Genomic DNA, 26,917 nt, shown 5'->3' with positions numbered 1-26,917 from the left:
CATTCTATGCCCATAGTGATTATTATGAGATAGGCAATGTGATCTCTATTTGTTCCATCTGAGAAAAGAGGGCATTAAAGATACTTGTCAGAAAGCTAGCAGGTGATGGCTTAGCCAGGATTCAAAGCACGGTAGTATCACTCTGGACTCTTTGAAAGCTGCCAAAAATGAAGATGCACAATATGCTGGAGGTCAAAAGTGTGCCTCCATTCTAGCTGTGAGCCACAAGACTGCTTCTTCAACATGTGACAGTCTGCTTTCTTTCTGTATATTGTAAAACCCCCTGGGCTAACCACACCACATGTTCATTTTGTGGACCGTTTTTTCCCTGCCAACCCCAACCCCTTGCTCCACGTCCACCAATTTGCCATCATTCAGTTGGAAATCCCCCGTGCACGGCACCCACCTCATGTGCCCAAGCTTTGCTGCCATGGTGATGCTGGAGCAACACAGGAGCCAGTGAACATTCCTAGAATGTCCCACTCGCTCACTGAAGTCTGAGACTGCCATCTGGTCTCTTAGAAGACACAAAATCTCTTCTCCCAAAGAAGGGTCCCACTGTACTTTATAAGCAGAGATCACCTTAAGCATTATTTTATTTGCTTTCGATCCACACCCAATATGCTCAGGATCTATTCCTGGCTCTATGGTCAGAAGTGTTCCTCAGCCATATTTGGGAGACCATATATGGTAGCGGGGATTCAAACCAGGGTCACCAGGATGAGAGGAAAAGCCTTAATCCCTGGATTATCCCTCTGACCCAGACACTGCTTTTTAAAGATACAAACCAAGTGGGGCTTGAGAGATAATTACGGGGGTTAAGATGCTTGCCTTGCATGCAGCAGACCCAGGACTGATTCCCCAATACAACACAAGGTCTCCAAGCCCCATCAGAGAGTGATCCCCGAACTCAGAGGCATGAGTAAACCCTGAGCAGGTGTGGATGTGGCCCCCCAAATACAAGTACAAAAATATTTTACTTAGGAGTTTGACTTTAGAGAAAAAGTCTCCAGACCATAGGAATGATCTCAGTCTAAGGCTGAACTTGCTTGTTTGGATCAACCAAGGAATCCAATTCATCCAAAATGCATCGTACATGGCACCTATTTCAAGCAGCCAAATTACAGGCAGAATTCCAGAAAAGAGAAGTTTGTTTTTGATTTATTGTCTTATTATCACAGGGAGTAAATTCTAAATGGTCTCCAATAAGTTGTTCCTTTTTATAGACTAGTTGATAATACCTTTTTTTTTGAAGGGCATTTTGACTATTTGTATGAAGAACCTAAAAAAAAGTACAAAGTGGTTGACTTTAAAATTCTACTAAATGTATTCTAAGGAAGTGTAACAGAGCTGATATACCTAAATGCTGTCTATTAAGTAATTATAAGAAACTTTGGAAATAGCCTAATTGAACAACAGGAGATACATTCAATAAATGATGAAATAATCAATACCCATTATGCCAATGGCACAAAATTAAGCTGTTATTTAAAGTTTACTCAGGAAAGATTTTTGAATATAAGAAGTGGTTAAGGGGCCAGTGAGCTGGTACAGTGGATAAAATAGTTGTTATGCATGGATGTATTAAAATAGTTGTTATGCTCTGGTTCTATCCTTGGAACCATGTGGCTCCCAGAGCACCCCTAGGAAAATCTCCCAAGGTCAAGGATATAACTCTGTGGTCAATCACATATCTCTTGTGTATGAAGCCCTGGATTCATTCCTGACACAAGACTATGAACTAAAGGGCAGGGAAGTGGCTCACTGCATGTGCCCACCTTGGGTTTGCTTCCTGGTCAAGCCCTGTCCTCTGACACCTCCAGGAATGACCCCCAGCACTCTTGCCCTCTTGTCCTGCTCCATACTCAAATAGGAAAAAATAAAAAGCAGGTCAAAATCAGTACACAATATAAAGTACAACGAAAGAGTGCACTCATATACAGCTATCGCTAGAATACCACAGATTGGCTTGGCAAAAATATACAGACTGTTTTCTACCCAAGGTTTTATATCATGTGTTCAACCCACAGTAGATACCCACGTCCATGAAGAGCCACAGCTGGTTGATTCCCCAGATGTGGAATCTGCCCTATGGGCAGAGTCAACTCTGTGTGAGACATGTCCTTCTGGATGAAAGGGAAATCAGAGTCCTGAACCCACTCTGCTCAAAGGCCCACAAGACTCAGAGAAAAAATAAGTTCAACAGGGTTGGTTTCTTTGCTTGTTTTTCTCTCTCACATTGAACAATTGTTATTTCAATTTCCTATTTTTGGTACCCCCAGATGCTGCATTGTATGGCTAAATCTTTAAAAGGCAAATAATAGTTAAAATTACATTTTTTTTCTTTTTGGGTCAGACCCAGTGATGCACAGAGGTTACTCCTGGCTTTGCACTCAGGAATTACTCCTGGTGGTGCTCAGGGGACCATATGGGATGCTGGGAATTGAACCTGGGTCGGCCGCATGCAAGGCAAACACCCTACCCATTGTGCTATTGCTCCAGCCCCTAAAGTTACATTTTTAAGTTATTTTTTATATTCTTTGGATGATACATCAGAACTTTTGCCTTTTTTGTGTTTTCTGCTCTGTTCATTCTATTGCTTCTCTAAGTAAGCAAAATGCAGGCTGTTTCCTTTTCCAAGAACTAGAAGGAAAAGCAGTCAGTCCCTGCTCGGAGGGGCCCATCCATACTACAAACATTCTCAGATTGAGCCTCTCTGGCCTCACTGGACTTAAGGTTTGTTCATAAGACATTCCAGAACACGACTCTGGGCCCCTTGACTGAGTTTATCAAAGTGGCTTGTGCTAGTATGGGTTCTGTTTGTGTTGGGGTTTTTCCTAAAAAGAGTCAGAATCCCAGAGTAAAACAAAAGGTCAGGGAAGTAGCAGGCTAAGAGCTGACTAAAACAGTTTGTGCTGTACAGATTGTGAAACAGCTGAATATGGAGGATCTGGAATCTGCCACGAGAAGAGACACGCTGGATCATTTCTTTTCCCGGGACATAATGGGAGCAGGTAGGCTGCGTTACAACATCACCTCATTAAGATCTCCAAAGAGGAGATGACTTAAAAGTTGTCAGAAATGAACGCGTGTCCTTTCATTTAACTTTCAAAATAAATATTTTGATAAAAAAAACCCCGATTCATTTATTAATACGTTACACAACACATGGACGAAGTGAATGGATATTTCAGCAGGAACTTTCCAAATCTCAGACTAAGTTTCAGGAGGCACAGCAAGGGGAGAAAATAATGAGATGCACGGAAGTGTTGCTTTGTAGTGGGCTGTCGCCTGCTTGCCATGCTGACCTTCCCCCATGGTCTCTCTGAAGGCCCTGAAGGAAAGGACATTCCTTGAAAACAAAGCAACGTCAGTGCTGAGGCAAAAAGACATGTCCAAGACTTTCAGGAATTTCCCCGAACTGGCCTTCCCATGAAAAAGAACATATTTATTCCAATGTTTTGAAAAGAAGAAAAATGGGTCAGAAATAGTATAGTGGGTAAAGCACATGCCTTGCACATGACTGACCTAGTTTCAATTCCTGGTATCCCATACGGTCCCCGTGAGTACCACTGGGAGTGGTTTCTGAGCAGTCCTGAGTAAGGAATAATCTTGAAGCATGGCTGGGTATGGCCCCCAAACCAAAATAAGTAAGTAAAAGGGAAAACTCACGTGACTACTTGAGGGGTTTGAGAAATCATTTATGCCTTGGTTAAACAAACATCTTGAAGCATCTAAGACAAGGAATAAAAGGTACCAGGAATAAAGCTGGGGTCCCTGTCCATTTTGTGTTCCTACACAAGGCATGTGGGAGATTGTAAACCAAAAAAAATCAAATTCCCTTGTCCTGTATCCTCATCTCTTACGAAGTGACTTTGCAGTTCCATGCATTAAATTTAGTTCATAGGCTGTAGAGATAATATAGGAGGTAAGACCCTTCCCTTACACATGGCTAACCTCAATATGATCCTTAGCATCACACACGGTCCTTGAACACCATCAGAAGTGATTTCTGAGCACAGAGCCAGGAGCAAGCCCTGAACACTGCCAGGGTATGGTCCAAAAAAGAAACAAAAAGAAGTTGAGTTTAGGGGCCTCGAAGTAAGCTCAGTGGTCAGGTCAAGGGCATAAGCTCTGCATGCATAAGGACCCAAGTTCTATCCCTGGCAAGACGTAGTACCCAGAGCCTCATCAGGTATGACCCTGGCGGCCTCCACACTGCTGGGTCTGAGCACAATGTCCCCTCCTACCTGGTTGTCTGGTCATCACCTAGCCCCTTTGCCCTGTTAGGAGCTCCCCACCCCAAAATAAGTTGAGTTTCTGATCCTGCTTGAGTATGAACTGACCCTATGGCTTGGTTCGAACAATCTATTGCGGCAGAAGGGACAGTGTGGCATGTGCAAACCCAAGTCTTTGGAGATTTTTATCCATGGACTCTCCTTTGCACCCCTTCCTCTGGAAATAAGCCAGCCCAAAGGGAACAAGAGACCATTGAAAGGATTCAGAGGACCCCTCCCCCACTAATAGGCAGCATTTCCAGGGGAACTCACTGGAGACAGTGGAGTAGAGAGAAGACCAGAAAGCCATCAGAGGAAGCCTGATCTAAAGAACTGACCTAGAGTATCTTACACTAAAGAAAAGGTTGTTTTACTCCATTCAATTTTGGGATGATTTGCCATGCATCAGGGCTTAAGCAATACATACCATGACATTTGGTGCTAACTCTGAGAAGCCAAATCCAAACTGCAGGGAGCACCCGCAATAATATCCACTGTGTTTACAACTACCAATGAATCATGCAATATAGATATAAACAGCTCTGAACAACTCTCCAGGAAGAACTTAAGTAAGTTGTATATCTAGGGAAGGCTGGCACAAGACAGTCATACTTCCTTTGAGAAATTCTCTGTGGGTGAGCAGAATTCACGTATGAAGTCTTGCTTTATGTTTTTTCTTTCTTTCTTTTTTTTTATAAAAAAAAAAGTGTTTTCACTCAATTAAACATACTGGACTTGATAACAATTGTCTAGCTTGATTCAAAGCAGCCATTTCCTTTCTGACACATGTTCAACCTCCACTGCTCGGTAGGCTAGCATTTGAAATCCAGCCCCCCTGAATTTATGACACACACGGTAGCAAGTCCCCACAGGCTGAAAATCAAACTGTAATTCAAAGGCCACCGGGCTGAGGAAACAGCTAGAAGATAAATTCCAATTTCAACCTTGGATTCTCTGCCAGTTGATTCAATGGATTGTCAGTCATATTTAAAAATAAAATAAAACTACAAAGACACTAGACAGCATGTCTTCAAGAGAAACAGAATGAGGCGCTTCAGGACTTTCAAAGGCTCTTATTACCTGAAAAAAACTATTTTGGGGGCCGGAGCGATAGCACAGCGGGTAGGGCGTTTGCCTTGCACGCGGCCAACCCGGGTTCGATCCCCGGCATCCCATATGGTCCCCCAAGCAGTGCCAGGAGCAATTCCTGAGTGCAAAGCCAGGAGTAATCCCTGAGCATCGCTGGGTGTGACCCAAAAAAAGCAAAAAAAAAAAAAAAAAAAACTATTTTGGGGGGGATAGAGGGGTGTCCCTGAAGGCCCCAGAACATTTGGCCCCAGCAGTCACTAGCAGAAATTTCTAGATTTTAAACCAATGAGATCAAAGGAAGAAATGAGAAACCATCAAATACAACCCTGCACACCACACTATGATCATTGCAGAGGGCCAAGCAACCCATTTCTGGTACAAGATCGTCACTTCTCACGAGCAGCTGATGAATGACCTCACAGCACTCACCTTACACCCCTCGCAGGCGCTGACCCCATAGTGGTACCCCGATGATTTGTCCTGGCAGACGAAGCACGGCTTGTAGACACGCGGAGGAGGAAGTGGCGAAGGAGGGCTCGGGACGAGTTCCTCCGAGCTGGTGCTCTGCGTTTCAATGGCTGCAACGGGGAGAGGGGCAACGAAAGAGAAAAAATTGTCTTTCAGTTCATTGCTTTATCATCCGTCATTCGCGGCCTTTGTCCCATATTCAGCCCCAACACTAGCACATCTGTCATTTCTGGCAGAGTGGTGGGACCACCGCTGGGATGTGGGACTCTACAGTCTGCACTGTCGCCTGGGTCTCTTATCTTAAGACGCAACCCAGGGGCTGCAGTGACAGTACAGTGGGTAGAGCACTGCTGGCTTTGCCCGAGGCCCACCTGGGTTCTAGGTCTTAATTCAATAAAGAGGTATTGCTCACCCTCCGAGTCTGCGTCGCACCAGCATCTCCACCTCACTCCTGCATTTGGGGTTCCAGGAGTTACAGAATCCTCTTATATCCTTAACAACACAGTCTCTGGCAGCACATGTCCCATCCACCATCCACCACTGCCCCTGTGTCGAGTCCCCCCTCCCCAGTGCACCAGGAGAGACACCTGAGCACAGAGCCAAGAATAAGTCCTCACTATAGTCAGGCATGACCAAAACCCAAAATAAAATAAAAAATGCACTCTAGCATGGTGAGAAAACAGTTTGGGATTATTTTACCCACAAGAGAAACCAAAGAAGCCAGAGAGGTAGTACAGCGAAGGTGCATGTCTTGCATGCGGCTGACCTGGGTTTCGATCTCTGGCACCACATAAGGTTCCCTGAGGCTTGCCAGGAATGATCCCTGAGCACAGAGCCAGGAGTAAGCCCCGAGCATGGCCAAAAACAAAAAACAAAACCATAAAAGAAAGCAAGAAGAAGAGAAGGGGGAGAAAGGGGAGAGGAAGAGGGGCAGAAAAAAAGAGGGGAGGGAGAAAGAGAGGAGGGGAGAGACGAGAGAGAAGACAGAGTGACAAAGAGAAAGAGAGAAAGAGAGAGGAGAGAGCGAGAGTGAGAGTGAGAGTGAGAGTGAGAGAGAGGGAAAAGGAGAGAGAGAGAGAAAGAGAGAGAGAGAGAGAGAGAGAGAGAGAGAGAGAGAGAGAGAGAGAGCGCAAACTCAGAGGAATGTAGATTTCGCTCAAGATGAAGAGGGCAGTCGGTGGTAGAGCCAATACAGATTCAGATCCCATCTGCCATCCCAGCCTTGCTATACTCTTCGGTCTCCCCTTGTTTCGAACTCACTGAGTCTCTGAAATGACACATTTGACTTGTTCACTTAACCAAAAGTCAACGTCCTCAAAACTGTAGCTCTGTAGCACTGTCATCCCATTGTTCATTGATTTGCTCGAGTGGGCACCAGTAACGTCCCCATTGTGAGACTTGTTACTGCTTCTGGTATATCGAATATGCCATGGGTAGCTTGCCAGGCTCTGCTGTGCAGGCAGGGATACTCTCTCTCGGTAGCTTGCTGGGCTCTCCGAGAGGGATGGAGGAATTGAACCTGGGTCGGCCGCGTGCAAGGCAAATGCCCTACCTGCTGTGCTATTGCTCCAGTCCTCAAAACAAATGAAGGAATTGCCCAAAGGAGTCGTGTGGTGAGGGGGACAGGGGTAGGTAGACCTTTGTCATAAGCCACTTATGGACCTCCACCAATAATAATAATTACACTGTCATCCCGTTGCTCATCGATTTGTTCGAGCGGGCACCAGTAACGTCTCTCATTGAGAGACTTATTGTTACTGTTTTTGGCATATCCAATATGCACAGGTAGCTTGCCAGGCTCTGCCGAGTGGGCTCGATACTCTCGGTAGCTTGCTGGGCTCTCTGAGAGGGGCGGAGGAATCGAACTCGGGTCGGCCTTGTGAAAGGCAAACGCCCAACCTCTGTGCTATCGCTCTAGCCCCAGTAATTACAGTAACGGTAATAACACTGGGAAGACCTTCACAACTGCTTCACAACTGCCTCTGCATCACTCCAGAGTGAATTAGGAAACAAAGAATCAGCTAAGAATCAATTCATCTTACTTTCCTAACCAAAGCCTCCACTGGTCAGGAAAGAGATCAAAGTCAAGTTTATGAGAGAGGGTCCTTTAATAATATGGCTGAATTCGCGGGGTCTCTAAATCCCCTTTCTTGAATAGGCCGAGCTCTCAGGCCACTGACCAACTAGTGCACTGACCATGTCTGCTCCCTGAAGAACTCGCAATGCATGTGCCTGGATCTGTGTCCCAGGCCTTCAGCCAGTGACCTCAGAAATGTGTTTTTTATGGTGCTTCTGACATACTGGACTTGTAATGACAGAATGAGCAAGTTCCCTCTGCTGTTTCCCATTATTTTATTTCCTATAAAATGGCAAATAGGGTGTACTGTTGAAAAGTTTCTGGACAATTTTACGTTTCACCTATATCATTCCTGCGTTTGGGGTTCCAGGAGTTACGGAATCCTCTTATATCCTTAACAACTACGTTCCAGGTCGAGTGTGTGTGTGTGTGTGTGCATGTGTGTTTGCTTTATAAGGTTTTGTTTTGGGGTCATAACTGGTATTTCTCAGGGATCACTCCTAGCAGTGCTCAGGGGACCATATGGGATACTGGGGATCAAACCCGGGTTGGCTGCATGCAAGGCAAGCACCCTATCCGCTACACTATCACTCTGGTCACACACTCTAAGCAGAGTGCCCCTCTCAGTTGCAAAAGGATAAAATTAGAAGCCATCCGCTTGCTTCCTTTACAAAACGTGATTCATTACTCTTTGGAATAGACTCTTCTGTAATTATAGTATTTTGGTACAACAGGAGAATCTTGGAATGAATTCCTGGGCATAACAGAGACATCTATTACAGTCTTTGCTGGGTAGAGCTTAGGTTTCTGGGACAACGGAGCGCTTCCTCTGGACAGTGTGACACAGTGGTGGCAAACTGTTCCACAGAGAGGTTGACAACTGAACAGGCACTGCAGCTTATCCTATTGGCAATCAAGTTGTAAATGCAAAGCAGTCTGTCTCACGCGAAGCCGATCAGCTTCGCTGAAAGCAAATGAGTAATCATGACATCAACCAGAGAGTGGTACTTGTTAAAAGTCCAAAATAATATATTGCCCTTTGCTAAAGTCTAAGAAAATAAACACACAGAGCAGCAGCCACAATCCTCTTCCTCGGAGGAAAGCGCCGGCATCGTCTAAGCATATATCTCTCCAGACCACTTTTCTCTGCAGGGAAACGTTTCTGGTCGGTTTGTTTACAACAGTGGAATTATACTCTAGATTCTGTTTAGGACTTTGTTTAACTTCTTATGTCATGAGTTTACTTCCTTGTCAATAAATATTTTTTTTCCCTCCCTGAAAAACATTCCATGAGGATGAGTATCTTCATAGCTAATCTCCAGCACATCTCTATTTCCTTAGGATAAATTCTCCAAAGTAGAATGATTCGTCCAAAAGCTAGAGTTATTTATTGGTTGATTGGTTTTTTTCATCCATGTTGACAAAAATCAATGAGTTCTAGAAAGGCGGTGGCAATTTGCACTCCTGCCACCAATGTGCCGTGACATAAGCCCTTCTCCACACTCCCCCCCCGACCGTTTCTATTTGTCTGCGTCGTCTGTCACAACTTCTACCCAACCGTTTCCACGACTCTGGCTGAGCTCTGTCATCGGCACCATGATCAATCTGGCATTGTGCTCTCCACAGAGCCAGTGGTGTATGCACTGGGGACCTGGAGCTGGGGGGGCGGGCAGTGGGGTGGGTGTTTTCATGTTCTACTCCTTCATGTAGAACAGCTAATCTGGCTTGTCTAGGAAAGCTGTAAATAGAATTCTGTTCGGGCTGGATTCAGCTGTTAAAACTATGCCCTGAATTTGAGAAGTGGGTGGTGATTTCCCTAAATATGCCACTAGAAGTCTGTGGACTGAAGGAAGTCCAGCCTGTCCTTCTCCCCGCCAGAGGACACAGAATGGTGAGCAACTTAATCCCCGAGAACCTGGGGGCAGAACACACGCACAAAAAAGGCAGGAGGCCTTCAAGATCCCAAATTATTTGACAAAAGTTGGTTAAAGCCTTTGTCCGTGGAGGAGAGTCATTTATAACAAACGAATGAATGCAGAAGGCTTTTGCTAAATGGTTGCCATGAATGAAAATGTTCCATTGTAAGCAATCAATAGTGAGAGCGCTGGACTTTTATTAAGGCTGTGGTGATTCCACAAGCCGTGCTCTGAACTTTCCCATAGGACAATGGATATTCATGGATACAAGTGCTTTTTTCACATGCCGGGCATTGTGTCATATACTATGGATGGTGCGGGATATAATCCAGTAGTCTTGACAAGTCTACGCTAATAGAGAGTAACCCAACAATCAGAATGTTATACAATGATTCTCCAACTTGACTGTGTCTTAGAACTATGGGAGACGCTTTTTAACATCCAAATGGACATATTATAGCTCAGACTTACCATGTCAGAATGTCTGGGAATGGGAATTAGACATTAATATTTAAAATTAGATAAGATAGATAGATAGATATTTCCCAGCGACTGCAGCAATTTGAGAATCACTGATACACTACAGCAGAAATTCCTAAAGAGAATACCACTTGGGGAAGAGGGGCAAGGAGAGGCACACTGGACCCATCCAGGGGGCAGTAGTAGCCTTGCAAGCAACTGGAGGGGGTGGGAGGATTTCTGTTCTCTTAAAGAAGTCATATTTTTAGAGAGATACTGAGAAATTGTTTTTATGAAAAGGGGCAGTCAGTCAAATAAAACTGATGGGAGCCTCTTGTGACTATAATGACAGAAAGGGCCGTAAGTTTGATTTGCTCTAGGGCAAATCAAGGGAGTCTTCCAAGAGGAGGTGACCAAGCTGTTTGAAGAATGAATTGAGTCCTTTTACTGTGGCTTGTAATTGAAATCCTAGAAATGTCATTATCACCTCCCACACAAACATAAACAGAAAGAACTTTAGATAGGACCAAAAGGTATCTTCAGAAAACTGTTCCCACCGGTAGTAAAGAATATTTGACTCACTCTATATGTTCAAACGGCACTTAAAATCGATCAGTTATGGTCCTCTGTTTCCTTTGTGTGGTAGACTAGACAGAATAATACAAAGGCAAAGGGTAAGGCAATCTCTGTGGGGCAGTCAAAATCTCCGCGCCAGTCTTGAGCAAACTGGCAGAAACAAGTTCTGAAATTACAACCAGGATACGTCATCAGTACAAAAGCAGATTGGTACTTTAATGCAACCTCTGGCCTTTTGTTAATGCAAAAGAAAAAAAATAAATAAAGCCTCGGCAGAATTTATAAAGTGTTCCTCTTTCACTTTTGCCTTCCCCCTGCAGAAAGACAGTGGAAGACAAGGGAGGGACAGTGGATGTGTTGCCCCTTTCACTGGTTACTTTGGTGTTTAAGGTAGGTTGGCCATTGATCTGCTCAGTCATCCGGTTGAAATCAATAATCTATTAGTCCCTTTAAATTAGAGTTAGATTCATCAAATGCCCTTGAGAGGCCTCAAACATTTTCTTCCTTATTCCAGGCTAGCACAATCAGTCTATGGAATGATAAAATTTTTGCTCGAACACTCTGCAGGCTCAGCAGACAATGCGTCCTGTATTAGCTCATTCAGCGATCTCAGGCAGGCCCCAAAAAGCAGTTTTTAGACTTCCCAGGGGGAAAAGAGGCTTGTGTCATTCAATAAAACAACTGTACTCCAGCCGTCCTGATGTGATTTCAGTTTGGGGAAGCAGCCTTTAAGGAATAATTCAGATCTGCCTTTTGCCTCCCGTGTTTTTATTTATTTCCATGCTGACTTATTGACTTAAATTCCGTTCTGTTGGCCGATCGCATCCCCGACACACAGCCGCCGCCACGGCGGCATCCAAGCTGCTGGGCAGATGGGCTGCCTTGCTTCGTCAGGGAATGGGCAAGTCAGAGAGGAACTTCTGCTCCTCCGGCAAGATGGGTTCCTGGCACCACGGGCCCCTGCCCAGAGCAGAGTCAGCACCAGAGGCACTGAGGGGGCTCCTCTCAGCTGTGCTCAGCCAAAAGGAGACGAACTCAGCCTAGGCAGACAAGAAGCTTCTAGCCCTTATTTGAAAACTTCCCAGCTCTGTACATAAAGATGCTTTCACCGAGGAAAGCCAAGCTGGAACCATCTCGAAGACAGAAATGTCATTACTTGTTTTATTGACCTTGAAACCAGTACTCCTAAGAATGGGGTCCAGGGGCTGGAGCGATAGCACAGTGGGTAGGGCGTTTGCCTTGCACGCAGCCGACCCAGGTTCGATTCCAGCATCCCATATAGACCCCTGAGCACTGCCAGGAATGGTGTGACCCAAAAAGCAAAAAAAAAAAAAAAAAAAAAAAAAAGAAGAATGGGGTCCAGAGCAGAAACCAGCATCAGAATTCCTGGGGGTGAGGTGGGGTTGACATCTGCTATAAACAGCGTCTAAGAGGAGCTACCCCGTCAGTGTTCATGGGGCCCTGTGATGCTGGGGATCAAACTCAGGGCCTTGCATGTGCCATACATGTGCCACCATTTCCAGGCAAAGTGTTGCCTTTTAAGGAGTAGTTTTCCAACTATGATAAAGGGTCATTACTTTCTTTTGTTTTTCTTAAATGGATTAATACGATTCCATAAGAATGAATCACTGGATGCATACATACATATTTGTGTAAATGTGTGAACATGTCATATATGTATATACTTAGGAATTCACTTTATATTAATCCCATTCATATATCATACATAATGATATATATTAGTGTGTATATATATGTGTGTATATATATATACATATATATATATACACATAGCACTGTTGTACTCTTGTCCCACTGTTCATCGATTTTCTCGAGCGGGCACCAGTAACGTCTCCATTGTGACACTTGTTACTGTTTTTGGCATATCAAATACACCACAGATAGCTTGCCAGGCTCTGCCGTGCGGGCAGGATATTCTTGGTAGCTTGCCAGACTCTCCAAGGAGGACGGAGGAATCGAACCCCAGTTGGCTGCATGCAAGGCTAATGCCCTACTTGCTGTGCTATCGCTCATGTATATATATATATATGTATGTGTGTGTGTGTGTGTGTGTGTGTGTGTGTGTGTGTGTATAGATGGATGTATATGAGCTTCTAGGGCGCGAGGGAAATGAATTAAGAAACAGATGTCCAAAACAGAAGTGATAATAACCCAATATTACAAAAAGATTTACCAGGCATGAACTAACTCCGTCAAAGTGCTCTCAGAACTTCTAATACTAGCCCTCAAATTCTGCACTTTTCTTCCCTGAACTGGCTACACACACGGGTCCAAAGTTGGCATTTTGAATGGAACTGCTGTGACAGACTTCAACTGAGAGGCTGTTTACAGACAAAACACAAACAGACTAAAGGAAATCTCCACTGAGGAGCTGGTGCAGAAGCAGAAATACCAGCATTTGCTCCCAGTGACCAAGTTTTCTTAATCACTGCCACAACTCTGAAGCTTAATTCATTCCCAAAACAAAAGGGGGGGGGGGATTAATGCAGTCACCTGTTGTTAAGAGGACTTGGCACTTACAAACCTAACTCACCTGAGAAAACACAACATAAATGTCCTGGTTGTTACAGCACACCTGAGTGTCATTTAAACACACAGAAAGTCTCCAACAATAGCTCCCTTCACAATTCCTAACATGCTTGGCATTTTTCTAAAGGTTAGATTAAGTAGCAGATAACATTTTTAAGAGAGACCCCAGTATACTATTTTTTTTCTTTGTGAGAACTAATTTACTGCTGGCTTAAACCATGTTGACAGATCTCAGGATTTTATGCAGGGCCTGATTACAGGCAGGCAGGCAGCATCAGGCACTATGAAAGCCTCGCCTTTTTACTAGAACCTTCCATGATTAAGACAGTATTTTAATGCACTCTCTGGGCAGCTGAGCCTTAAAAGAAAAAGGAGTTGTAAAGCAAAAGGCATTTCCTGCATGGCCCCAGGGGATTTTGAGCCCAGAGCTCTGGGACCCGGTGGGAGGGAGTAATTTCAGCTAATTAAGGGAGAATAGCAAAGTGTTGCATTTGGTCAAAACATTCAGTTGGGCTTCATTTTTGTTGGCACCAGAGAGCCAGTCTGGATTCCCCCCTGCCCCCTTTTCTGTGGACTCGCTGCAGGATTGCAGGGCCCATAGCTCGCATACATTAGGGAGAAAGTCAAAGGAAACGCCAAAGTTCAACTAAAGTACAAGTAATTAGAACCAGATTCGCTGGTGCGTGCGTGTGCGTGTGCGCATGCGTGTGCGAGCGCGCGTGTAGACGTTTGATTAAAATATAATTTACATGCCTCCCAACATTGAGTGTGGGGCGGGGAGGGCCTGCAAACTGTCGCTCATTTCATTTTCCCCGTCGCCTCTTCTCGAGGCTGGGAATCTGCTTTTAATCAGCTTTCAGGAGAAGCGATTTGTTTCCTCCACACATGGTTTTATTTTTTTGTTTGTTTGTTTGCAAATCTGTGACTCGCACTCTGAAATTAGGTAATCTCCCCATAAGGGGAAAAAAAAAAAACCAAAAAACCTGCTTTTGAAAACGTCTGATCTCTCTCGGCCGCGGGCTTTGTTATTATCCAGCGGCTCCGAGATCAGTCCCCGGGTTTGGAGAAGGCCCGGAGGGGGAGGGGCGGGGAGCGGAGGAAAACCTCAGCGCGGGGCTTTGGCAGTCTTGACTCGGTAACCTGCCCGTGACCCTGGAGGAGTGTGTGTTTGCCCGGGTCACCCGGGATCCTGGCCCAGGGCTGGAGCTGGGTTATGAGAATCCCAGCTATTCTGACCACACATGCCACAGGTGCTGAGTGCAGGCCGCCGCCGAGGAGGAGGGCGGGAGGGGGCAAAGGTGGGCGTGGGGACTGCAGGGGGGAGGCGGGGAGACTCGCGGACTTTGCTCTGTTGCAGCCTTCAAGCCCGGCCATGCCAAAAAAAAAACAAAAAACGATGGCCTCAGGCCAGCAGCTGCAACATCACCTGAAAACTGGTGACAAGCACCGCTCCGTTTCACCCCAAACACAGCCAACTCCGAAGAGAGCTGTCGGAATCCGAATCCTCAGATGATTTCCGTAGGCATTAGCGTTTGGACGTAAAGACATCGTATTGTTTGTCTTCCCCTCTCCAAACCCCAAACCTAAGCGAGTCAATTTGGCCTGGGAAACTCCTCCGTCAGCTTCCCCTTTTGCACAGGTCCTTCTTAAATACTCCACCTTGTTAAGTGCTTAAGACATTAAGATCTTCAGGCTGTGCGTGTGTATTTACGCTCACCAGAAGCCAGAAGTCTTCATTCTCCCCCCGTGGAATGTTGGCAGTGGATTTTAGTTGGCAGCGGGTTCAAAGTTGTGCTGGAAGAGCTTGAACTAATAGTATCTACTATCTACTGAGCACTTACTATGTGCCAGGGGCGGGGCTCGATGCTTACTAGTGTTAAGACATTCACCCTGCTCCAAAACCAGCGGGAGGGGAGGGGCCAAGAATGCTGCAACTTAGCCGCCCAAACGTCAAAACACAGCCCCATGCTTTGGGCCTCTCTGGAAAAGATCGAAATCACCTCCTGTGGCTTACTATTCTTTTACTAAAACCCACCCGCTATTGAACATCTCATTTGCTCCTCCCTCATTCATTTCATGGCTAGAGATGTCCCTGGATGTGATCTGCTCAGGCCTATTTTCTCAAACTTGAGAGCTGCAGAATTATGCACTTTTTTTTTTTTAATTCATGGCTATAATTTTCCCGACGTTGATTTGATTCTAGACATGCTTACATTTGACAAGATAGTTTGGGCCTTAGAAAAAAAGAAAGAGTGAGGCTCCAGAGCCACAAATCATTCTGGATAGTAGCTACACCTGCCTGGGCTCCTGGCCAGCAGCAGAGATTATTCCTGGGACTCGCTCTCACCATGGGAAGTACTGTCATATTTTCATAAGGGACTGTGACACATTCAACACCTACATTTCATTTTTATAATATGCTTTCTTGCTTCAAGGAACAGCGTTGGAAATTATCTCATAGGTTGTTTTGGGTGACATTTTTAACGGACGAGGCTTTATATCACTATTTTCTAGGACATACGAAAGCTTGTGACAGGGTTCAAATAAATTCTCCCTTAAAATCACTTAAGGGGCCGACACATCCAACTACTTATTAATGATCTGGACTGAGAGACATCAAAAATGGGGCTGCATTAGCTGAACAAATGCTGGGACCAACTGGGTCTCTGGAGTCATGCGTAGATGAAGCTAATTGCACTGCAATATTAAAGTCCCCCTGAAGAGTTTATCTCAACTCCAAATGAGTCAGTTCCATATTCTGCTTCCAATCAGGATGGCCATAATTTTCAAAAAGCAATTATTGCTCTAATAAATGACATTCTATTATCTATTCAAATTTCCTGCATGGAAGGGGATTAAAACAGGAGTGTTAAAATGCCTATCAACTAGACACACAATTCATTGCTTATGTGTTTTATATCTATATATATATGTACATGTTTATGTATGTGTATATACACACACACACACACACACACACATACACACATTTGGGGGTAGGAGAAGGCATATCTGGTGATGCTCAGGAGTTACTACTGGCTCTATGATCAGGGATCATTACCTGGTGGTACTGGGGAGGGGGAAGGCATCAGGAAGAAGGAGGGGGTGCTGGGAGGGACTGTATGTGGTACCAGGGATCCAACTGGGGTCTGCCACATGCAAGTCAAGCACCATAACCCCTGTAACCAACCCTGTAAAATTATTTGAATTGGTACTACTAGTCTTGCAGAAAAGTCATAGGGGATTGCTATAATAATATTTAAGGAAGATGACAATGAAATTAGGTTTGGTCACATGGGTAACCTTGCTACTCTTCTGAGATCTGAGGAGGTTCAAGAGTGATTACTCCAGAATTTAGTCAAACCCCTCTTTCCTCAACAAAATACCTTGCTTACTCAGTTATAAGTTGGCTACAAAAGAGCTTGTTTTTTTTTTTTGGTAGTCATATCAGTGGCCTTAAAATTACTCTGAAGCCCATTTTAACCTTGACCGTGTAAGTTTTTGTTCCTAAAAAGAACAGAAACACCATGAGCTTGCAGAAGACTGTGTGTAGGAGGTGACGGCAGGATCTGGCTTTTACAGTCTGAGGGACTTGGACTTAAACCCCTCTTCTGGCACGTTAGAATTTAATGGCCATGGAGGAGTGCGTGCGTGCGTGTGTGTGTGTGTGTGTGTGTGTGTGTGTGTGTGTGTGTGCAGCACACACGCACTGCACATGCAATGCCTCTGTATCCTAGTATCTCCTTCATAAAAACTGCAGCTAATTCTTAAGTCCCTGTTGGTAACAATGTTTGCACCATGTATGGCACACAGGAAAAGCTTCATAAATTCTACCCAGCTCCCGTATCCACCTCTACCACTCATAGATTTCCATCTTCCTTCCTTAACTTAGGACACTTTTCATCTACCCCTAACGCCAACTCTTTTTTTGTTGTTGTTGTTGGGGAGGCAGGCTTTCTTTGTCTTTTCTTTTTTTTTTTTTTCTTACACTGAATATTTATTTATTTATTTATTTTATTTTTTAATTTATTTATTTTTAATTAGAGAATCACCGTGAGGGTACAGTTACAGATCTATACACTTTTGTGCTTATACTTCCCTCATACAAAGTTCAGGAACCCATCCCTTCACCAGTGCCCATTCTCCACCACCCGTAAACCCAGCGTCCCTCCCACCCTCCCCAATCCCATCTCCCCCCCACCCCACCCTGCCACTGTGGCAGGGCATTCCCTTCTGTTCTCTCTCTCTAATTAGCTGTTGTGGTTTGCAATAAAGGTGTTGAGTGGCCGCTGTGCTCAGTCTCTAGACCTCATTCAGCCCGCAACTCCCTTCCCCCACATGGCCTTCGACTACAATGTAGTTGGTGATCGCTTCTCTGAGTTGCCCTTTCCCCGGAACGTGAGGCCAGCCTCGAAGCCATGGAGTCAACCTCCTGGTACTTATTTCTACAATTCTTGGGTGTTAGTCTCCCACTCTGTTATTCTATATACCATAAATGAGTGCAATCTTTCTATGTCTGTCTCTCTCTTTCTGACTCATTTCACTCAGCATGAAACTTTTCATGCCCATCCACTTAACTACAAAATTCTTGACCTCCTTTTTTCTAACAGCTGCATAGTATTCCATTGTATAGATGTACCAAAGTTTCCTAACGCCAACTCTTGCTTCATCTTGCCCTACACCAGTTTTCCCCTCTGATAGACACTGTGTCTGTTAGAATTGGGGCTGCTAGTAGCATTTAGTGCGGCCGGGGATTCTACTCAACAACCTACTACAGACAAAATAGCCCCACCCCAAACAAAGTATAAAATCATAACTAATTCTGAGGTTGAACAATTTTGATCTAGAGTAAGGTTGAAAGTTGTGCGGGGACTCCAGGACAAAGGAGAAGGAATTGCCAAAATACCCATGTCCTGGCACCAGCCAAGTGGAACTGCGGCATCCTGGGAGTCTGATGGCAGAGCTTAGATTCTCACCTGGGGGGTGCGTGCTAGGACCCATGTCACCTTCCAAGCCTCAGTTTCCTCAACTGAAAAGTGGAGATGACAAGCATGCTTCCTCTCTCCCTAATAGGACTTAAATTCTATAAACTATACAATTCTATTTAAAAAAAAAAAAAAGATCTGACATCCTATTATTGGAGTATTGGGAGAAAAAAGACGGTATTTTCATATTTTAATAGTCAGACTGCTATTGCTATTGTTATGGACGGTGATAGAAATAGTTCTAGACTCAGGTTAGATCATCACATGACAAGCAATAAGAGAGAAGATTTGGGGGCTGGAGCGACAGCACAGAGGGTAGGGCGTTTGCCTTGCACGAGGCCGACCTGGGGTTCGATTCCCAGCATCCCATGTGGTCCCCTGAGCATTGCCAGGGGTAGTCCCTGAGTGCAGAGCCAGGAGTAACCCCTATGCATTGCCAGATGTGACCCAAAAAGGAAAAAAAAGAGAGAGAGAGAAGGTTTAACATACATGTACTGTGGGCTGCCTATGTTTTTCTCTAAGCATTACAGTTTTTGTTTTGGTTTTGCTTTTGGGGGGGGGTCACGTTTGGTGGTGGTGTTCAGTGCTTACACCTGGCTCTGTGCTCAGAGATCACTTCTAGAGGGGCAGTATGTGTGTGGGGGGGTGGGGGGGGGTTGCTCTCTGGCAGGATGGGAGGGTCAAACTTGGCTCCTCCATATGCAATTCAAGTGCCCTACCCAGTGGACTATCACTCCAGCTCAAAGCGTAACATTTATCAATCCATTTGATGCCCCAAATAACACATTAGATACCTAGTCTTATGATCCTTTATGAAAGAAATCTGGAAACATGGGGTGGGTTGGTGAATGCTCAAGTCCATACAATGGAAACACAGCAAGGATTTGAATTCCAACGGTCTTGGGTTCAGGCAATGGATATGTATAGGGGTTGGGGAGGAAGCACCGTGGGAACAGAAGAATATTCACACTTAGAACAGCCTAGCACCCAGAGGTGGTCCCTGGCAGCAAGTTTTAGGACAAACTCCGTCTGCTTCAACTGCGCACCAGAGTTATGTCATCTTAAGGCCCAAAAAGGAAAGCAGAACTGAACAAAACTGAAAAGCTAAGAGGAAAAAAATGCCCTTTGCTTTTTTTTTTCGTCAGAGCAATAAAGATGGAAAGTTTACTGAAGCAAACATAAAACTCAACACAAACACACACACACACACATTCTCTCTCTCTCTCTCTCTCTCTCTCTCTCTCTCTCTCTTCTCTCCTCTCTCTCCTCTCTCTCTCTCTCTCTCTCCTTCTCTCTCTCTCTCTTCTCTCTCTCTCTCTTCTCTCTCTCTCTCTCTCTCTCTCTCTCTCTCTCTCTCTCTCTCTCTCTCTCTCTCTCTCTCTCTCTCTCTCTCTCTCTCTCTCTCTCTCTCTCTCTCTCTCTCCTATCCTGCCCCAAGCAGACAGAATGGCAGCAGCAAGGACCAAAGTTCCAAAGGCCTTTGGCAGCGGCCCAGTGCTGTGTGATTGCACCCTGCGGGAAGCAGCACTCTCAGACAAAACTCAGCGTGCACACTGCCAGCTCGGGGCCCTGCTAGGAGGAGGGCCAGGGAGGCAGTGCACCCCTCCCCTGAGCTGGTTCTCTGGCTGCCACGGTTCTAGGATCACTCCTTTAAGCAAGGAAACCAACCTATCTGCCGGCTAGCTCACCTCTCCTGGCTACAGCTACGGAAAGCCCCAGCGAGGAAGCAGAGACAGCTCGCTCAGGTCTGGGGTGTGGGGGAGGGAGCGAGGCAGAACGCAGTGAGCACTGGGGCTGGAGCGATAGTACAGCGGGTAGGGCATTTGCCTTGCATGCAGCCGACCCAGGTTCTATTCCCAGCATCCCATATGGTCCCCCAAGCACTGCCAGGAGTAATTCCTGAGTACAGAGGCAGGAGTAACATTGCGGGGGGTGACCCCTTCACCAAAAAAAAAAAAAAAGAGAGAAAAAAGCAGTGAGCAGTTTGGCCACCTTTTAGTTGGGCTAAGGAGCATTTTTTCAGAGAGCTGGACATAAGCGCACACTATTCTCTGTTATGGATTCTCCTGGTGGTTGATATTTAGAGTCTTTAGTTTCTGTGTGGAACCGTACAGAGGGTAAAACTCATGTAATGTTTCTTGGTTCACTGGTTTTCCTTCTTCCCTAACAACAGTTCTCGATGCCCTCTCAATATGCGAGAGGCCTTCTTTTAGGAGGGTCAGAGGTTTAAAGGACTTTACTTTCAAAAAAAAAGCAAAACTTTTAAAACTATGTCCCACTGCAATAGGGCATCCAGACTCGGGTGCTTGTTCCCGCCTTCAGAAATTTTGTATCTCTTTGTTTGTAACACGGAGGCTCGTGTTTGGAAGGTGTGAACCTCGGGACCTGCCCATCTGGATTCACATGAACTCTGTTACTTATAGTGCATGTTCAAGCAAGTTACTTAGCTTCTCTGATCCTCCATTTCTCCTCGATGTAACAGGAAACCTCTCACAATTTGAATTGCTCTAACATATGGCCTTGTGGGGTTCTGCAAGCAGAGTTATTATCAAACTATTGAGATCAAGTCTGTGGTGCTGATTTCAGTTACTTTTTTTTTTTTTCTCTTTAGGTCACACCCGGCAATGCACAGGGGTTACTCCTGGCTCTTGCACTCAGGAATTACTCCTGGTGGTACTCAGGGGACCATATGGGATGCTGGGAAACGCAAGGCAAATGCCCTACCCGCTGTGTTATCACTCCAGTCCCAGAGTTACCTTCTATCCCATTTTCCTTCTGCCCACTAACTGTACTTCACTGCATAATCGCCATGGAGTTTATGTCAAATGCTTTTTGGGGGGGGGGGGAAGTGGGATTGAGACTATTATGTGAAGCTTGTTTCTGAAAAACTGTGCCAGTATTACTGGGGAAAGACAAACAACAAGGGTTATACTGTAACATTGCAGCACTGTCATCAGGTTGTTCATTGATTTGCTCGAGCGGGCACCAGTAACGTCTCCATTGTGAGACTTCTTGTTACTGTTTTTGGCATATCGAATATGCAACAGGTAGCTTGCCAGGCTCTGCCATGCGGGTAGGATACTCTCGGCGGGTAGGATACTCTCAGTAGCTTGCCGGGCTCTCAGAGAGGGACAGAGGAATCGAACCTGAGTCGGCCGCGTGCAAGGCAAACGCCCTATCTGCTGTGCTATCGCTCCAGTCCCAATGATTATACAGGAGAGGCAATTATACAGTGAAGTACATCCCAATTAGTTTAACTTCACTTCCACTTCCCCCTTCAAAGCCACGTTGTTCTTTCGTTTTCCCAGGAGATCCAGTACAAGGCACAACTAAGAGATCTCAGCAGGCACATTGGGTTCGCTTTGCTCCTCTACTCTCTCCCCACTGCCCGCCTTTTGGGAATTAGTTCAAAGAACAGCATCCCCCATCCATAAATCTAGAACCCCAGAAATAGCTTCTTAAAATATATCCTTAGCAGGGCTGGAGCAATAGCACAGCCGGTAGAGAGTTTGCCTTGCACATGGCCTGCCTGGGTTTGATTCCCAGAACCCCATATGGTCCCCTGAGCACCACCAGGAGTAATTCCTGAGCACAGAGTCAGGAGTAACCCCTGTGCATTGCTGGGTGTGACGCCCCCCCCAAAAAAAACCCCAACAAAACATATCCTTAAAATAGGAATCTCTCTTGAGAGCCTTCCACAAATGCCCCGAAGTCAGTCTTAAACCCTCCCATGGATCACCTGGGCCAGTGGGTGGGGCATAGCCTGGATATCAAACCAATGGCATCCGGCTGCTGACAAATATTTACTGAGCAGCACTCAACAAGGTGCTAACTGCTGGTTACCAAGTCAAGAGAGCCTGCTCTGGACCCATAAGGGACAAGGAAAAGCACCAACGGGCACAAAATCCCTCCACCTTAGGGGGGGCTCTTGTACCCAGCCCTTCATTATTGTTTCTATTTAATCACCGTCAAGATGAGACTAAAGTTTAGAGCAGCTAGGTGACTTGACCAAGGTCACACAGGAAGTGGCTGTAATCCAGAACTGACCCCTTGAATCTAAGCACAGATGAGTGTAAATTAGAAACAAAGCACTCATGTGTATACTAAGCTGCCCTATTACTCTCTGTAATGCTTGAAGACAAGGTCAGCAAACGTCTTCGGTAAGGAGCCAGAGAGCAAAAATTGGGGCCATACCGTTTCCGACACAGTCACTCAACTCTGCTCTTTGTAAAAGGAGAGTGGACGCCAGACAAGACGTAACGAAAAGGCGTGGCATGTTCCGATAAAAGTTTATTTACAAAAACAGGCTCCAGGCCACATCTGACTGTTTCCTGACCTCTGTTTTAAGGTAAATGAAACAAAACTCTTCCTTTTTAGAGTAACTGCATGGTTACTGTAAGACCAGGCTTTCCTTTGCTTCCAGGTTGAAGACAGTGTGCTTTCCAGATGTCTCAGAGATGTGGAAATACTTTAGGGATGCTAACACTGGTGTACTTAGTATTTATGTATACCATAAATGTGGAAGGTCTGCACATTTCCTTCAGAACTAACCTCATGTATACATTTTCATTAGTCAGGGAGGTCAATATGTCTATCATAAATACATTTTAAAATTCCTTCCTACATATCCTGTCTATTGGGATTATTTATCATGCTTTGTTCTCTGGCCTAGAGCCAGGCAGAATATGGGAGTTTTAATACCATTAATCCATTACATGGATTTTTTTAGAGCTCAATAAGACAAAATAAAATGTACTCTCATGGTCATATATGCAATAAACTCGATATACCACTTAATATTTTACATCCCATGTTATATTTCAGTGGTGATGGTTTCCAGCTTGCAAGATACAGAAAGGACGCAATTTCAGCCACCATTTTTGCTGCAGTCTTTTGCTGTTGTTGTTTATAGAATTTCTGACAATTCACATAAGCAATAAATCTCACAGCGGGCATTCGGAAAGATTATGAGGCTTCTTAATATTTTAAAGAAATCTGCAGTCATTGCCCAATGACATGCCCAAGGCTGTTATGGACAATGTGATGCTGTTTTAGATTCAGTCCTCTTTCAGGCCATAGTAGCTTATTTTGAAAAGAAGGTGTGCATTTATTTCAACACCCATGGTAGCTTGTCTGCAGAACTGGCCTGCTCAACTGGTTTGAAGCACCCCTTCAGGAAGCCTCACCTTTTTGTCAGCCCTTTCTCTTGAATCTTAGATTCTACCCAAATTCCCTGCTGATCATCAGAATATGCTACCTAGAGAGCTAGGGTGATGCTACCAAGAAATTGAGATTATGAGAGAGCGGCATACTGCAGGGATGTCTCTCCACCCCGCACCAGGCTGATTTCACCAGGGCCCCTCGGAGCAGGGCAGGTGTGTACCTCTGCCTGCCCCAAATGAACCTTGGGAGTCACAAATCTCCAGTACTCAATTGCAGCCAGGCTTATGGCCTACCTTCACAGGCTTGTCCCGAGCCCCCCACTCATGAGAATAAATCCACTGAAAACCCCAGGTATGCAGGACTAATGATGGAAAACTCCAGGCTTAATGGAGTTGGGGATGGACGACTTCCCCCCATCTCCCTGCCCTTCTGGTTTCCTGGCAGTCATGCGTCATTTAAGCACATTATCGGTCACGATTCAGAGACCCACAAATGATCTCAGAAGAGAGGAGCATGCCGCAAGATGCCTCTGGATGCCAAATATTTAAAAATTTTAGAATCCCAGGAGCAATCTCATTCTATTCGCAACAAGCAATACAAAATAAATTATTTAGCTTCTGCCTATGGGGGCAGACTTGGGTGGTGATGGGAAAATTCGCAATAATTGTGGTGGGAAGGTGTAATGGTGGTGGGATTGGTGTTGAAATATTGAATGCAAGCAATTGTTGTGAACAACTTTATGAAATATTTTTTTTTCTTTTTGGGTCACACCCGGCAATGCACAGGGGTTACCCCTGGCTCTGCACTCAGGAATTACTCCTGCAAGTGCTCAGGGGACCATAAGGGATGCTGGGAATCGAACTTGGGTCGACTGCATGCAAGGCAAATGCCCTACCCGCTGTGCTATTGTTCCAGCCCTGAAAATAATTTTTTTTTAATTTAAAAAAAGAAAAAGAAAAAAAGCCAAGAAATAGCTGGTTTTTGGGTTGCAAACACAAAATCCATGGCTAGTACACACCCTTGAAAGAACTTGGGAATTGGAGAAGCATTTATCATTGAATTTGCTTTATTGAAATAATTTTTTCATTCAAAAAAGGAAACCTTGCAGTTTCCACCTAAGTTCCTTGCAACGGCATCTGGGTAATGTCATGTACATATCACCATGCTGCTGGCTATCCCACCTCTCAGAGGAGGCCCTGGGTGAGCAAAACCTCACCTGAGGAAGGAGACATGTGACTGGAGAAGCAATCTTTGAACATCCCATTTAATCTGGCCCTTGTATGAACCCAACCCCAGTGCTACGCGAGTATAGTCACATGAGAGGTACCAGGTGAGATTGAACCTTGAAAGTTGGCCATAAATTGTGTTTTAAGTCACTACATTTGGGATTTGTTTGTTATGTAACAATAAAGAACTGACATGAATTCCACAATTAGTTTTAATTTCAGACTATTTAGCGTGGAGCTAAAGATCCTGTGGTCAGAGTCCACCTCAATTCTTCAAAAATCCAGCAGAAAGAAATTCCATGGCACATGCTCTGGCCAAGCTTTGCATGCATTCCTGCAAGTAACAAAAGCAATGGCACAATTCCACCTAAAAAGAATTAAGAAATTCTGGGTAAAATGGAGTACGATAATTGTTCCACTATGAATGTCTGATTTTACATTCTCAGACCGTAATGAATAAAATATCATAAAATAGGGCTCTTTAAGGAGATCCACTTTAATGCAGTGCTTCCCTCTTTTTTTCCCTCCAATTGCTTATAAAACTTGCTTACAGCCACCTGAGCCCACATGTGAACACCACCTGCCTATCACCTGCATACAACTTCTTATTTCGAGATGCAGATGTCGGCTTCTAGTATTGCTGGGTTTTTATTTGTTCCTTCAGGGTACAGAATGAATTCTCCTCCCCACACTGGACATTGCAATTCAAAATAATAGCCAAAGACCTGCAGGTAATGGGCCATAAGACTCACTTGATACTCACTAACGGAGGGTTTAGATCACTTGTTCTGTTACCTTTCGTGAAACATCTGTTTCATATGAGCCAGTTAAAAGTGCATACATCTGTAAATAATAAGCCTGTGTGTGCACATAATTTAATGAATTAGGACATAAAAAGGAATTGAACAGTAGGGGCACCGTAATTAGAGTAACTGCCCATTTTGTTAAAAATGTATTGTTTCCAGCTTTCACTTGGAGGCCCTTTTATTATTCTGTGGGTTCTGAGGCTTCCAACCTTCCTTCTTCCTCCTCCCCCCAAAAAAGCCAGGAGTTTACAAAAACAAAGCAAACAAACAAAAAAATAGGAGATGGCTTTGTGTGGTGGCAGAGGGAGAACCCCACTAGAAGCAAAACTAAGCTGGAACTTCCCACAAACTTGGTCCTACTCAGGAAGCCGGAAGAGGCTTGCCAGCATCTCAGGGCCTACGAACTCTCAGCTGTAATGTGGAGCAGTTACAGGGTTGCCCTATGCTTGCAGGAGGTTTCCACATCATCCATCTGGTATACCGGGCAGGTAATACACACTGAACAAAGTATGATGATGGTGATGGTTTCATTCTAACCAAAACCAATCACAACTCGAAAGTACTACAGGTGGGGTAGGGAAGCAAACCTTGGTTAAAAGTGGCTCTTGATGGTTAATTTGCACTTGATTCTTTTTACTTTCTCCACAGTGTTTCAAGAGATGGACCAAGCAGGCAGCAGATAGGGCTGTGGTGACAGCCCTGTTAGCAAGGAAGTAGCAGCAGAAAATCTGTTCCAAACACAGCCCAGGAAGAGAGAGAGTACAGTGGGCAGGCGGACAGCATTTACCTTGCATGCAACAGACCGGGTTCGATCCCTGGCACTTCCTATCATCCCCTGAACCCTGCCAGGAGTGATTTCTGAGCACAGAGCCAGGAGTAAGCCTTGAGCACCACTAGGTGTGGTCCCAAGACAAACAAAAAAAATAGCCAAGGACTTGTGCCAGAAGCCTAAGGAAATATTCATTCTCCCGTTTTTAGCCAATTTTCTACTATTTTTGAGTTTTTTTGGAAGCACTCCTGGTAGTGCACAGAGACTACTTGCAGTTCAGTACTAAAAGATTGCTCCAATGCAGTGCTCGGGGACCATGTGGTGCTTCATCCAGCCCAGGCTTCCTGCATGTAAAGCATGAACTCAACCCTTGAGTTACCTGCGATGGCCCACAAGCTTTCACTGCTCTCACAAGTGCTTGCTACAACAACTCCATCTTCTCAAGTTTTCTTTAGAGCCCTCAAGTTTACCCTGTGTGTTTTAAATAACCCCCCATATAGGCAAATAAATAAAAGCAGAGACCACTTGAGATGCTCTGACTTTCAACTATTTTTGT

General features: G+C 44.9%; 1 protein-coding gene across 2 annotated transcripts in view; it reads right to left on the bottom strand.

Annotated features, from left to right (window-relative positions):
* RARB (retinoic acid receptor beta) overlaps window positions 1-26,917 on the bottom strand; it is a 429,787-nt gene that overhangs the window by 141,623 nt on the left and 261,247 nt on the right. For both annotated transcript variants that reach the window (XM_012931688.2, XM_004603833.3), the window contains exon 2: window positions 5,796-5,944. In XM_012931688.2, the coding sequence (XP_012787142.1) occupies window positions 5,796-5,944 (149 nt within the window). The remainder of the gene's footprint in view (window positions 1-5,795; window positions 5,945-26,917) is intronic.

Source organism: Sorex araneus, chromosome 4, assembly GCF_027595985.1.
Source record: "Sorex araneus isolate mSorAra2 chromosome 4, mSorAra2.pri, whole genome shotgun sequence".
NCBI lineage: Eukaryota > Metazoa > Chordata > Mammalia > Eulipotyphla > Soricidae > Sorex > Sorex araneus.
The sequence above is the reverse complement of the archived record's forward strand: the minus strand, read 5'-3'. Positions and strand labels throughout refer to the sequence as shown.